Genomic DNA, 15,787 nt, shown 5'->3' with positions numbered 1-15,787 from the left:
AAAACTAAAAAATTATATATAAACTGAGTAAGCTCTTCAAACAGTATAAACTACAACAACAAAAAAAACAGCTATTTTGTAAAAATCACTCTCCCTCCTCTTGTTTCTGATGTTTAAATCAAGACTCACATGGATAACATATTTGAAAGCTGAATTCATTATCAGGGTCTTATGCATTAAGAAACACCCACGCCTCCATTAAATCAGCACACAGCGCAATTATCCACAACATTACACACCCCGGGCTGAGCCAGACCCAGACAACCTGTGAAAGTTTCACTAAATGCTGACTCACACCACACACTGATGTGATAATGGCATTCATAGCATCTCATCTCACCAATGCTAATATAAATGGTGATATTTTATGCTGGTATCTGGATACTGGTATAATAATTCACATTAAACAGTCTTTTAGTCTGGATGAATGTTAACTTCATAGTCAAATTAAGGGTTAACCGTGAGTTAAGTCAGCTCATAGAATCACAAACTCTCACACTGATTAAATGTATGGAAGACCGCCAACTCAACAACACAGTACCAATCATATAATTGTAGAGCACTACATATAAAACATACTTTAGATAAAAAAAAAACATTCTCAATATAGAACAAGTTTCTTGCATTAAAACATATATTAAAAAAACACGTGGCATCACAAAAGAACAATTGTTTGCTAAATTGTGTATATACGTATTATGTACACTACCGTTCCACAGTTGGTAAATGTATTTAATGGTTTTGAAAGAAGTCTCTTATGCTCACCAAGTCTGAATTTATTTGATTAAAAAAAACAGTAATATTGTGAAGTATTATTACAATTTAAAATAACTGTTTTCTATTTAATATATTTAAAAGTTTAATTTATTCCTGTGATAACAGCTGAATTATACTTACATCATCATTATTCCAGTCTTCAGTGTCACAAGATCCTTCAGAAATCATTCATATATGTGACCCTGGATCACAATACCAGTCACAAGTCGCACGGGTATATTTGTGGCAATAGCCAACGATACATTGTGTGGGTCAAAATTATAGATTTTTCTTTTATGCCAAAAATCAGTAGGATATTAAGTAAAGATCATGTTCCATGAAGATATTTTGTACATTTCCTACCGTAAATATATAAAACATTTATTTTTGTGAGTGAATGCAGCACAATCGTGAACATAAATGGACAACTTTAAAGGCGATTTTCTCAATGTTAAATTTTTTTTTGCACCCTCAGATTCCAGATTTGCAAATAGTTGTATCTCAAACAAATATTATCCTATACATATCCATCATACATCACTGGAAAGCTTATTTATTCAGATTTCAGATGATGTATAAATCTCAATTTAAAAAAATTGACCCATGTGACTGGTTTTGTGGTCCAGGGTCACATATGATGATTTGCTGCTCAAGAAACATTTATTATTATTATCAGTTTTGAAAACAGTTGTGCTGCTTAATATTTTGTGGAAACCGTGATACTCGTTTTTTTTTCAGGATTTTTTGATGAACAGCATTTATTTGAAATAGAAACAGCTGAATAAAAATATACATTTCAAAAAAAAAAAAAAAAAAGTTGAACGTTAGTGTCCGTTCAATAGTTTCTATAAATGGTCTTTATGGACTAGGGATTTTTAAGGTACAAAAGTCAGATTATGTTTACATGTTACAACAAAAATATATTTCCAAAGGGGAAGGGAAATGTGATTTGTCATCATATGACCACTTTAAATGTTGCATTTTTCAGATTTTAAGCATTATGGCAGCTGTTTGAAAGACGGACGATACATGTGTCTTACCTTTCCTGGCCCGAGAGAAGAGTTTGATGCTGACAGGAGACGTAGAAGGATTTGTGGACTCTTTGGAGGACGAACGGAACATTCCGGTGAAGCTGCGGCGACGTGAACACTTGGGCGAGGAGTCGTTGTTGGAGGAGTAGGGGAAGATGGATTTGGGAGATCCAGGGCTGTTTTTGGACCGGGCTGGAGCAGACATAGGGCTAGAGGGACGGCTAAAAGGACCCCGACTGAAGAAGGTTTTGGTCGGGCTGGCTGAACGGCAGCTAGGCTCCCCCTGGAGAGTAAATGAAAATACAATCACACACAATATTATGACAGCAAAATCCAGTCAATGTAGATTCCCAGCTAACAAAAATATGTTCTAAAATATTTTCGTGTTGCTAACGTTCCCATTCAGTTATTTCTGAAAGTTCTCTGAATGTTCAAAACATCACGTTTTGTGCTAACGTTTTGAGAACGTTACTGAAGACCAGATAACTTTGAACAAACGTTTTATTAACGTTACTGGAATAATCGTAGCTAGAACGTTAGCTAAAATTCTCAGAAAGTTCCCTGTTAGTTGGGATTTTACATTTCCTGAAGAAAATATGTCCATAAAACAAGTCATATGTGACCCTGGACCACAAAAACAGTCACATGGGTCAATTTTTTTAAATTGAGATTTATACGTCATCTGAAATCTGAATAAATAAGCTTTCCAGTGATGTATGATGGATATGTATAGGATAATATTTGTTTGAGATACAACTATTTGTAAATCTGGAATCTGAGGGTGCAAAAAAATTGAAACATTGAGAAAATCGCCTTTAAAGTTGTCCATTTATGTTCACGGTTGTGCTGCATTCACTCACAAAAATAAATGTTTTATATATGTACGGTAGGAAATGTACAAAATATCTTCATGGACCATGATCTTTACTTAATATCCTAATGAGTTTTGGCATAAAATAAAAATTGATAATTTTGACCCATACAATGTATTGTTGGCTATTGCCACAAATATACCAGTGTGACTTCTGACTGGTTTTGTGAACCAGGGTCACATATGCACAATTTTAAGGATGAAACAATACACTGTTGAGCCTTGAGAGATATCTTTACCTGGGAGATTTTACATCACAGAACAATGACATAAATGTTGGTTTTATAGTCACAAAATCGTCAACAAATGGCATTTGTACAGATTAAGCATATTTAACGTCATTACTGTGACGTTATGCATGCTGACCATTGAGGGAATGTTTGAAGGACAGACAGACATTGAGATACTAAACGAAGAGACGTCATAACATTCAGATTCATTGTGAGTCCTTGATGTTTCCACCGTTCATTCACATGGGAATTTCACACAGCAAAAACAGCCAGACAAAGCCACGGAAAACTGTTTAGACAGCCAAAAGAACAGATGACCTTGTTTTGTCAAGAGGCTTTTGTTAAATTATAGAGGCTCACACAGTGGCATAAATACCTCACAGTACTGTATACCTAAACACACTACATAACTACACCCCCCCTCGCTCGCTCTCAGAATACAACAAAGTGGGATTTGTAGTGAACGACTGCAAAGTTAAAGGGACAGTTCACTCAAAATGAACGCTCTGTCACCATTTACTCGCACTCATGCAGTGTTGTTATCATTACCTAAAACGTATTACATACTACTCTTTTGGCATACTGTTTCCCATACTATACATTAGGGAAATATTTGATTTCGGATGCAAAAAGTAGCATGTGAATGAATCATTCTTTTGAGTCAGATCGTTTCAATGAATCATTCAGTCAGTTCGCAGCACTAGTCTAAATTATTCATTCATGAATCAGACTGATCTGGTTCTTGAGTTCAACTCACTGACTCAATTCATTGAAGGGATGCTTATCAGTGTATAACAACTTCAGTTTGGGTCTGCTCCTCACACAAAAACTCAATTCAAAACAGTTAATTATTAAAATTTTTAGTTACGCTTTATTTCGATGGTCCACTTTACACATTCTACTAACTATAACTCTCATTAGAGTATTAGAAGACAGTAGTAGACTGTTAGTAGACTTCTAGGTTAGGGTTAGGTGTTAGGGATCGGGTTAGTAGAATAAGTTGACTTGTAGTTGCAAAGGGTTAGGGTAGTTTGAAAAATGTCTAAAGTGTACCATCAAAATAAAATGTTACCAACATTTCTTGCTTTGTGTTCCACACACACAAAACAAGAAAGTCTTGCCAGTTTGGAATGACATGAAGGTGAGTAAATGATGAAAGAATTTTCATTTTTATTTGAACTATCCCTTTAGTTTCTGAAGACCACGAAAGACTAAGATGAAAGAAAAACGTTGCTTTGTACACTTAACAAAAGGAGTGATGACATTTTGTATTATTCTGAGACGCTCGGTGGTCATGGAAACATTTGACTGTTTCTTTGTTAAAGTGCCGATGGAAAAAAAGTCTTCACTGACATTGAGTTTTCATGTTCCTGAACCTTTGATCATGAGATAAATGAAACATACCGACGCAGCAATTTACAAACCTTTCGAGTCACACTACCCTTATTTTGGCTCTGATCCAGAATCTAAGGCATTCTTGTGGCAACCGTATATGCATTTCATTTGCACACAAATGTTCGTCCACACCGGTGATTCTGCATTGACCTTGCCGAGGGTTAATCAAGCATCTGTTCAACAAGGAGAAATATTAGCTAATATCCTGAGTGCTTACAACAAAAAACATTGGTGAAGCAGTGAAGTGGAGATTATATCTAATTACAACATGTGTACTCCAAACCCTCCTAAAGCTTCAAAAGAGCCCTTCAGATTCAGTGACTCCAGCTCACCTTCAACAACAGAGAGGAGGGACTGAACGAAAGACACCACCTGAGACGTGTCAGGTGATTTATCTCCTCTCTAGCCTTGCCTCGCTGGCCTCTATGGGTGATTGATTGTCAGATATGATGATTTCCCAGAATTTCTTTGGAGTGTTTACAAAGGTAACCGAAGAGCAGATCCTGAGTTTCTCGCCAATATGAGTTAAGCTTAATGACTACAATTACAGTGACACCGAAAAGTATTTGGATTATAAGCTACACACATAGGACCAGATTTACTAAACAGGGCAAAATAGCATGAGAGTGCAATTCCAAAAAAGCGCAGATGGGAGTGGAAAGTTCGGCGCGTGATCTACTGACGACATAATTTCCATAATGACAGACAAAATCTACCAAGAGCAGCGCAAATTAGCATCTGGATTAAGACATGCTTTTTTGACCGATAAATAATGGCGCAAATACCAGTAAATTGACTAGCACAGAATCACTTGCATGATTCATTAAATACCCTCCCATTAATTTTGCGTCTGAAAGGGAAACTACTACAAATGCATTCGTTTTTTGTCGTTTTTTAATGTCAAAATAGGGTTTGCGCTGGCATCTGGCCCATTAGCTACAGACAGTAAGCTAGTCTTTATTTCTGAATGTCTTTGTATGATGTAACAAAATATCAATTTATATGGCATCTGCAAAAATCGATCACAGTTTCCACAAAAATGTTAAGCAGCACAACTATTTTCGAAATCGATAATACCAAAATGTTTCTTGAGCACCAAATCAGAATATTAATGATTTCTGAAGGATCATGTGACACTGAAGACTAGAGTAATGATGCTGAAAAATCAGCTTTGGCATCACATAAATAAATTACATTTTAAAATATATTAAAATAGGAAACAGTTATTTGAAACTGTAATAATATTTCAAAGTTTTTTCGTTTTTTACTGTATTGTTAATCAAATAAATTCAGCCTTGGTGAGCATAAGAGACTTCTTTCAAAAGTATAAAAAAAATCGTAATGAATGACCCAAAACTTTGGAATGGGTGTTTAAATTGTTCAAACTTATCAAGTGTCTTTACTTAACAGAAATATTTGCTTGAAAAGCATGGTTGTGCTGATTTCTTGGGTTGGTATTGAGGTATCCAAATACTTTCTGGGGCCTGTACAATTTTATTGTGGTTGCTTCACAATTAAATACACAACAAGCATTCAGTAAATTCTCCACATTGCTGGATTGTGAATCCAATGAGAGGTCAGTGCAGGCAAAAAGTACCATGGTAGACATAATTACAAATCAGGTTTTTAGAGCAGACTCATATTCCATCAGAGTGACAGCAGAGATTGAGGACACTGAGGATACAGCAGCTTTCAGACTGCCAACACAAATGGAATGAATCTGCATTTTTAATCTCATCGCATTTCAACAACCTTTCCACTTTGTATTACCAGATCATACACATCACAGCTTACTTTAATAATGATCTACAAAGGCAAAACATGCAAACTCTGATTTGGTATCAGTTTTCACACTATACTTGTGTAGCAGTTGAGCCAAACTTCCCTGTTATAGGACAGATTATAGTCAAAGAGACGCGATTTCAGGCATAACAACATTTTATGTGTAGCATAACTTTGAGGGGCAGAATACACAAGGCATCAGTGATGTCACAGTGATGACTAAGGAAATTGCATAATTAAAACAAACAAATCAAATGTGTGATATACACACGACAGTGTGCTATTGTCATCAACCTTTCAAATGACTTTGGAATAATTTATTGCTTGTTTAAATCATCATAACACAATATTGAGAACTCAATGTCAGGGGTAACGCATTACAAGTAATGTGCCTTATGTAATCAGATTACTTTTTTGATGTAACGAGTAAAGTAACGCATTACTTTATAAATGTAAACATTAATTGAGTTACTTTTACTTTTTAATGCATGTTACTTTTTAGTTTAATTAATTTGCTTAAACGTTTTTTTAAGGCGAGACACGGCAGGCAAAAAAATCTTTTTTTTTTTTTTTGGGATATTTGTCTTCAATAACATGTCTTCTTTCAGACTTGTGGTGAAAAAAAGTCAGAAATACACATTTAGGGCTTTATTTTATTACACTTTGTCTGTTTGCGTCTGTAGATTTCTCATAAAGTCAACAAAAGTTTGCGTTCTTAATCCTCCCGCTGCTCCGCGATCTCTGCCGTCCCCCTGTCATCACATGCACCGTTAGGAAGCTCTCTCTCCCCTGTACAATCCTGCCGGATCCAAATATGGTAATTTCCTTTTTATCAGCAACCAATCGTGAAAGTAAAAGGGCTGAATGCGCAATCTCATTGGCTGATGATACATTTTTAAAACCCGTTTTCTCAAAATGACTTTTCTCTCATACTCCCAAGTCCGAAATCTCCACTTCAGTAGCACCTATATACACCAAACTTTCCAGTCTTGTACCTAGTTATATTATGAAGACATTTATAGAGGGATTTGTAAATATATTATTCCTAGCCTGATTTATATAACATTTTATTCCAAAAAACATGGCGAAAATATTTTTTTTAAGGCTATTGACAGTATTTTCTGATTTACAGGATAACAAAAGTAGATATCCATAAATCCCTCTGTAATTTTTTATCCCATCTAATATGTGAACACAATGAAAAAATAATTTTTAACCTGGCTTTATCCAATACTCAGATATATATGCAAATGAGCGCATATTTAATTAGATATTGCCTAATTTGCATATTTAAACATTACATTACAGAAAACTTGTAATACATTTTTTTTCTCATCTTAATGTAGGTAATCAACTGGGAAAGTTTCATGGTGATATCTGCTAGTTAAAAATTTTACCCTATTCACCTGTAGTGTCTCGCCTTAAAGTACTGAATTAAAATGATCTCTCTTCTCAATAACGTATAGTGACTGTTATATTGGCTGTCTTGGTGGCTGCATTACTATGTTAAACACTACCAAAAAGAAGCACAGCCAGGTGATAAAAAGTAATGCAAACGTAACATAACAGCAATAAACACACACACATTAAAATCATACACTAATTAGTTTTTCACAACAGTGATTGATTTCAAAACTGTGTTTACTGTTGGCTCAGCCTTGTGCGTGTTTTGGTTGTGTTACCTTGAGCACGCCGTCCTTGTTTACATGTTCCGCATCTCCTTCCAGGAACGGCATGGCGAAGGAGCTCAAGTCCTGCGGAGCACAAACAAACAAAATGATTGAGCTCTTTAAAAATCGCTTTCATGACTGTGGCACCTCTCATTCACTCCATAAAAATAGACATAATGAACAATTTCTACAGTGGCTTTCAACTAAATAGATCAAAGGTTAAGCTCTGCAGTACCCAAAAAGCACAAGGAATTATACAAATAACAGGCCGAGAGGAAAGAGAATAAACGGTTTAGACAGTTTAACAGAAGCACATCACATATGACAGATGGACACTCGGTGGGTGATCCATCTAACCTGTGCAAAACCTCACATGCCCACCCAGTAATACAAGAACAAATTGGAAGAAGAACTCACAGCAGATCCGAAACGTCTCCCCTGTCCTCCTTCTCAAAAATCCACGGACTTTTAAAACCAACATCAATTACTGTAGCATTGAGCGTTTCGAACACATCATCACCGCCATGCAATGACAGCAGTGGTGGAAAACATACACAGTCTCTGTCATTTTAAAGTAACATGATCTCATGTGACCGCCCTGCAATTTTTTTCCCGGTCTATGTGAATGGACAGTATAATGTAACCTGTAATGCACAGATTAAATCAGGTATTACTTAACCCTGCAGTGGACAATGTTTTCCAAGAAACTCCAATGGGATCAACAAGCGTTTGTTCTATGAAACAAGTCATTTTACCAGGGCCAGCTATAAGAACGAATCTTAAAACTAACTGCATGAAGGTTAAAATAAGATAAATGTGGTCAGTTTCTACAACTAGAATAACTCTAACAACATTTGCACAGCTAAACGAAGAAATTGCGCACGGCAGCTTGCAAACTTACACACAGGTTCTTCAGTTCTTCGTCCATTTCGCTGCCGCTTGCTAATGTAGAATCTTGCACCTAGTACCTAAACTCAGTTTGGCAGTAACATAAAGCCTATTCAATTCTCAGAATTCTCTGTAAATGCAACGCAGTGACATTTCAAACAACAGCAGAGGCTTTGCACAAACCACAGAGTCACTGAAGTGCATTACCTTCATCCTCATTACACAAGCCGCTATTGTACTGTAGCCACACAGAAGACGCAATTGTTTAGCGGTCACTCCATATATTTGAGTATTAGTGTGATCTGTACCAGTTTAAAATCCCTTTGCTAGCCTGACTTACAAAGTACTGTAACTAATCACACACACACACTAGTGAAAGTTTCATAATGCACTTTTCTTACAGTACATCTGTTTACTTACTGAAAGCAATACTGATATAAAGCATTAGTGGTTGACTGATATAGTGTTTTCTATGGTTAATTACCTAAAAAGAAAAGTAGAAATGGCAAAACATCATTTATTAATTTAGTAACACTTAAATACAATCTACATTGTAATGTTTTGATGCCTAAATTCACATGTAACATTTACATGCAGTTTTTAGTGTTTTATTTGTAATTTATTCAGACAAAAAGTATGGAATTTTATTATCGGCCAAAACATGAAAATAATTATCGGCTTATCGTAATATTTATATATCAGTGTAATATCAAATACACCTGCTTCACATTAAGATGAAAAATATCCTCATGCAAAACACACCATTAAATTTGAATTTATTTAGACAAGATTTTTATACCATAACATGAGAAAAATTATCAGTGTATCTGAAAATTAATCTCTGTTCAATTCAATTTCATGGTTCAAAATACATTGAATATAGGAACAGAGCTGAATATAACTGATAATTATTAAGCATTTAATCAATGTAATAAGTAAATCATACAGTTTAGGTCAACCTCAGCCAATGACACCTTGAACCGTTCATGTTTCTCAGTATAATCAATCAATCAACATTTATTTGTATAGCGTCAGGTATCCAAAGTGCTTCACATCATAGAATAAAATAAAACAACATATCATACAATAAATACATATAACAGTAAAATCAAAAAAGAAAAGAAAAAGTTGAAAAGAAACCGGAAAAAGGAAATTGTCACACCACTACTGTGTATTAAAAGCCATTCTAAACAGGTGGGTTTTGAGTTTAGACCTAAAAAGAGTTTCATCTGCAATTGTACGAATATCAAGGGGTAACTTGTTCCAGAGTCTCGGGGGAGCTACTGCAAACGCCTGATCGCCCCATCGCTTATACTTCGACCTTGGGACTTCTAAAACCAGTTGATTTGAAGACCGTAACGACCGGCTGTGCTCTCGCAGGGTTAAAATCTCAGTTAAGTACTCACTATAAGTGCTACTTTGTATGTTACTTCATTTTTTTTTTCCTTAAAAATGTCAAAACAGCCACTTTAAACATCCTTCTCCCGTCTCCCTCATTAAAACCATCCATTACGGATTGACTCATGTTTCTCCTCAACATGCAAATATTCTCTTGTCTCACAACGGGTCAGTCATATCCATGGTAACAGGATTGACTTTCAAAGCCTGAGACAGCAGTTCTGCAGCTGATGTGAGTGAAAGCCAAGAATAATCAAACCCATGAGTTAGAATTCAAATAAACGTCCTTGAAAATGTTTCACCACATGTTGCTGATTAAAAGCAACATTAGACAATCAACAATTAAACTGTTTGATTTCAACAGTATGTTCTGAAGTAGTTGGCCAGATGTACTGTTTATTGCCACGTGACATATACCTTATCTCCCAATGTACAAGCTAATCAACACTAAAAGCAAGCACATCGTCCTTCTCACAGATAGATCCGAGTCAGTTTCCTTTTAGGAAAGAAGGACCACAGCCAAAGTAGAAAAGCCATCTGTCCTGTAGACGGGGAGCTCAAGGCGAAGGCACCCCGCCTCCATATCCTTGGAGCCCGATACCCGATTACAAGCCCATATTTGCATGCTAGAGATCAGGACAAAATATTACCTCTGCAAACAAGAATTGGAGGGCGATCAAATAAATAACACCCCCTCAGATTCACAGAGTTCCAGCTGTAACGGTCTTCTATCGAGATGCAAGCACTCGGAAATCCCATTAGACGAATGCAGGGTTACTCCAAGGAGCAAGGACAGTCATAACTCACTGATATGATACAGCACCACCCCTCAGTAACATGGAGGTCAGTGGGGCAGGTCTGGCGATGTGTGTGTTTATACCTAAATATACTTAAATACAGGAAGGTAATAAGGCTGGCTTGCAACTCAGTCTGTTTGTGTATGGATAAACAGAGAAAAATACAGCGCAGGTATTGACTAAGGGAGAGCTTCAGCCTGGTGGGGGTCTGCAAACCATTTAAAAATGTTGTAAATAAAAAAATGCGCTTGTGATGCCTCTTTTGTTAGTTTAAACTGACAGCAGATTGTGTAGAGATCGATTAAAGTACAATATTTGAGACTTGACTTTTTTTATCGTATTTTTTATCTGATTTTTTACCGTAATTCTGAAGTTAAGAAGAGCGAGATCTGGGGTCCTGCAAAGGTCAAAAGGCACAGCAAAAACTCAACCACAGGAAACAAATGGTCTCAGAAGACATCAAAAACATGGGAACCCCGAAAAAGAAGTGTACTTTAGCAAACCTTAAAAAAGAGCTTTATTACCGAAATAATAAGCTTAATAATATATTCAGGTGCAAACGGAATGCAATGTTTTCAGACACTTGATTGCATGTAATTTATGTTTATGTCATTTATATTAAATGCAATTAGAACTTAAGAGTGCTTTTTTGATAGCCTGGTTCTACCAGACTCTCGTACATTTCATTTGTACAGAGAGTCTGGCCTCGCTCCATTGAGAAACGTTTACTTCCTTGAAGGCGGGTTCTCTGTTAAAGTTCAAAACTATTGGATCTGCCCAGAGTCACTCAGGATCTGCCATAACCAATCGCTAACGTGTGGTCGTCCGAATGATCAGAGGATTATGTTTAGAATAAGATGTCTGTCTTTTATAAAGTTTATAAAGCGACGAGAATACTTTTTGTGTGCAAAAAAAAAAAAAAAAAAAAAAAAAAAAAAAACGACTTTATTCCACTATTCATTTCCTTCTCTCTGTTCCTCGAGTCTTGATAAAGCAGCGGGTCTGTGTGTTGTACGTCACACGTAGGCTCACTATTGGCCGACGCTAGTCATGTGTGTGATCACATCAACGTCATCGTTCTCAGCCACTCCCTCTATTCGCTGATTGGTCCTACAAAAAATTTGTTTCTGGAAACCTAAGAATATACAGCAGTCCCAGACGTAGTACTGAAGGAAAATGAAATTGAGCGGAAGTACGTAGGAGGGCGGAGCCAGGCTACTTTTTTGACCCATTTAAGTAGGAAATTTCATAATTACTTCTATTGTCTTTGAAACAAAGTGTACTGTGGAATATATTGACAAGCATTTATGGTAGACTAAAATATACTTCAACGTCATCTGTATATTTATACAGTATATATATAGTTCATGAACACTAGAGGGCACAGGCTGATACTTTTACATGCAATCGCATCATTACCACAGGGCACAATCTGATTGGCCTCTGCTGATCCTGCAGCCAATGAGATTGCTTGCTTAACATTTAAAAAGTCTGGTTCATTGTTTGTTAGTCATGCAACATGCTATCAGAGTTCCTCTGAAACCCTCCACCTGTCTAGTGTCTAGATCTGCTACAGGATTTATGTATGTATGTTTATTTATGCAGCAGCAGCAGCATATCTTACAAGCTCACAGCATCTCTGTGTAGGCCATCTATTAGTGATGTTAAGTCCAATTCATTTGTGAAAACCGGTTCAACTTCTTTCGGACAGTTCGTTTCTCAATGAACCGATTCATCGGTTCTTTACGTCATCACACAATGATGTCACTATGCATTTCTTTTCTAACAACTCAGTGCCATGTTATACCAAGGAAACATTCAAATAAAGTAATTTGTGTCAACGCATATTGAAACACAAATAAAAGAAGTTATTTGTGTGAAAGCTTTGCTGATTATTGCATTTTATTCACTTGAGTTAATGGTGTTTGTAGTCACAGTTTCATTCGCGGACCCTTTAGGCGTCGGACACGACTGACCAATATTGAGTAGTCTAGCCTACATCTTGGATGAGATTCCTAAACTTTTCACACCTACAGCACAAACAGGGATATGATCTACATGCATAGATATATACATGCACATATAGAAAGAATAAACCAGTCTTATAAACTCCTTATTTCACTTTGAGTCGTACATGCTACTTCAGCTGTGCGTCTTGCATCATCAACACGGAACTAAAGTTCCATTCAGTTCTAACAGTGAACCGGCTCAAAAGAACGATCCGTTTAAGAATCGAACATCATCACTAGTATCTATTAGCAGTAGCAAGTCCATATTGCTAATCAAAAGCAGCAGCGTAGCAGATCTAGTCCACCAAGACCAAATACATCGCCATATTCAATAACATTCAGAGAGTTGTCATAATTGAAATAAGATTTGCACATTCAAAACATTAAGCGCACTTCTTTTTTCACATAGCCTACAACATTGAAAGAATCTCAGTTTACTACACTAGCAACCTGCCACTGAAAAAGCAAACATAAACAGCAATCAAAAAGATATATGTGTCTGTTTTTGTGTTAATTCAAAATGTAGGGAAATCACTGAACCTATTTCTTATGTACACAAAAGTGCATGCGGGTTCATCCGGGTTGATTACATCCAAAAGTATGTGTACGTAGTAACAATGCTGGCTTTGTGACCTTTAGTTCAGTCATTTATTTACCAACATTTATTAAGAGCAGTAAATGTGGTTAAATATACCCTAATAGTTCACCAATTCAAACTTGAATGACCATAAATGTCATATGTCAATATTGCAGAGTTGATATTGGACATTTTATGAGTAATAATAAGAACAGTCTCAGCCCTGCTTTTCATATTAAACCTCCAATACAAGATTCATAAAACAATAAAGCCTGCATTCATGCCCATCTAGTCAAAAATGTCCCTATAAAGAGGTTTCTCAGCATTCAGGGAACATTTTCGAGGTGTTCGCCTCCCACATGGCTCAAGATTGTTTACTTAATAAAATACGGCTGCAGAGGAAACCATGGCACATATTTCACATATACCTGTTACAATGTCAGGAAACTGCCAAAAATGCCACGATGCAACAAATTATGCAGTGAAAACAGAACCTGTGTTCCCTACTGATAAATATTGTTTATGTATTCATAGGATTACTCAGTAATGACAGTGATCTGATAATGACACTAAACAGCTAATTAGCAGGTGATTACTGAGTGGCTCCAGCACTGAAACAAACAGACTTGCGGTTTCATCACAGCCTGAGCTGACTGAACCAAAACACTGATCATTGTGCAGGGATTTCTTTTTAATCTAATAATTACACTTTTCTTGTGCTATGCAATTATTTTACTTGCTAAATAATAAGATGGAACTCTGACGTAGTATAAAATTTCACATCCGCCATCTGTTTCTATACAGAATCAGCACTGATCAGTATTAATTCATAAAAAGCCTTTGTGCATCACCATTTGTTCAGGAAAACCGCACATTAACTGATTGTCATCTATGGTTCTTTAAGCCATTAGAGTTGATGACTCCATGTTTAACTGGAGTCAGGTGCGGCCAATTGTCAACCCGGTCAAAACATTTTCATTGCTATTTATGTGAATAGGTGGTTGATTTGATTTGAATATAATGAGTATGCTGTTTAGAACAGATAGCCTGACATTAATTATCCTGAGAACCAGAAATGTATATGTTTAGCCATCTCAGAGACTGCCATGCATCTGTCTTAATAATAATAATAATAATATGAAAACAGACAAATAAAATACTGTCTATATATGTGACATTGGATCACAAAACCAGTCATAAGTCGCACGGGTATATTTGTGGCAATAGCCAACAATGCATTGTATGGGTCAAAATTATCGATTTTTATTTTATGCCAAAAATCATTAGGATATTAAATAAAGATCATATTCCATGAAGATATTTTGTAAATTTCCTTCCGTAAATATATCAAAGTTATTTTTGTGAGTGGATGCAGCAACATTGAGGACTTCATTTGGACAATTTTTAAGGCGATTTTCTCAATATTTACATTTTTTTGCATCCTCAGATTCCAGATTCTCAAATAGTTTTGAAAAACACATCAATGGAAATCATATTTATTAAGCTTAGATGATATATACATATCAATTAAAATAATAAATACCCTTATGACTGGTTTTGTGGTCCAGTGTCACATATATATAGCCTATAATAGTAATTATTATTCATATATATGAATAATAATAATAATTGCTAAATAAATCAATGCCTATAGGACATTATTTAATAAATGTAAATAAAATCTCAATACCTTTTTAGTGGGATATGACATATGACAGATTTGACAAACAGCCTGTTTGAATATTAATATATTCAGTAAACACAAGACAAAAACACTATCTTGCCTTTTGAAATAGCTTCTGAAAAGTCAAATCCATTTGCAGCTCATTTCACAGTGTCAGTGCGAAACCATTGCGAGCAGAGAGAATGTGAATTAATTTTGTAGCTATGTGTCAGTATCATGTTCCAGTCCATGTCCACAACTTTTGGCTTTGAATCTGTGGAGGAAGAAAATCAGTATCGTCAGATATTAACTTACAGGCATGTGTATCCGAAGCGATCTTCTTTTTCTAGAATTTTTCTTCTCATCTTTCTTAGAATCCATTGCTGTGCTGCCCATTTCCCAAAATAAGTTTTATTTTATTTTATTTTATTTTATTTAATCAATTGCTCCTGTATGAGGGCAAGAGAATAATAGGCTAATTATTAGTAATATTAAATTTTCGATCTCTCGTTCGAAATGATACTGCGCTCATTTCTCTTGGTTTCTGAAAACAAACACTTGCACCCTGGTTGAAAAAAAAAAAACTTGCACGTGAGAGATTAGAATATGTGACTAGGATAAGATGCTCTTCGGTTCTCTGTGGAAGAATCAGTGCGCGCGACTCTCACTATCAAGCATGATGAAAACAGCGCCGCATCTACCTGTCAGTCAAATGACGTA

The 15,787-nt window shown here is 35.9% G+C and overlaps 1 protein-coding gene across 2 annotated transcripts in view; it reads right to left on the bottom strand.

The window, feature by feature from the left end:
- Positions 1–15,576, bottom strand: part of prkag2a (protein kinase, AMP-activated, gamma 2 non-catalytic subunit a) — a 64,143-nt gene extending 48,567 nt beyond the window's left edge. Inside the window, exons 1-3 of one of the 2 annotated variants that reach the window (XR_014626105.1) lie at positions 15,383–15,576; positions 7,748–7,819; positions 1,797–2,070 (exon numbers count right to left, since the gene is read on the bottom strand). Coding sequence is in view for 1 of the 2 variants with exons in the window: in XM_084398385.1 (XP_084254511.1) it covers positions 1,797–2,070; positions 7,748–7,819; positions 15,383–15,463 (427 nt within the window). In the remaining variant the exon portion in view is untranslated. The remainder of the gene's footprint in view (positions 1–1,796; positions 2,071–7,747; positions 7,820–15,382) is intronic. The other variant, XM_084398385.1, reaches the window with a different exon arrangement.
- Positions 15,577–15,787: the final 211 nt, after the last annotated feature.

The sequence above is a fragment of the Rutilus rutilus genome (genome assembly GCF_951802725.1).
Source record: "Rutilus rutilus genome assembly, chromosome: 24".
Classification (NCBI taxonomy): domain Eukaryota; kingdom Metazoa; phylum Chordata; class Actinopteri; order Cypriniformes; family Leuciscidae; genus Rutilus; species Rutilus rutilus.
Note: the sequence above shows the minus strand (reverse complement) of the source record. Positions and strands in the feature narration are given on the sequence as shown.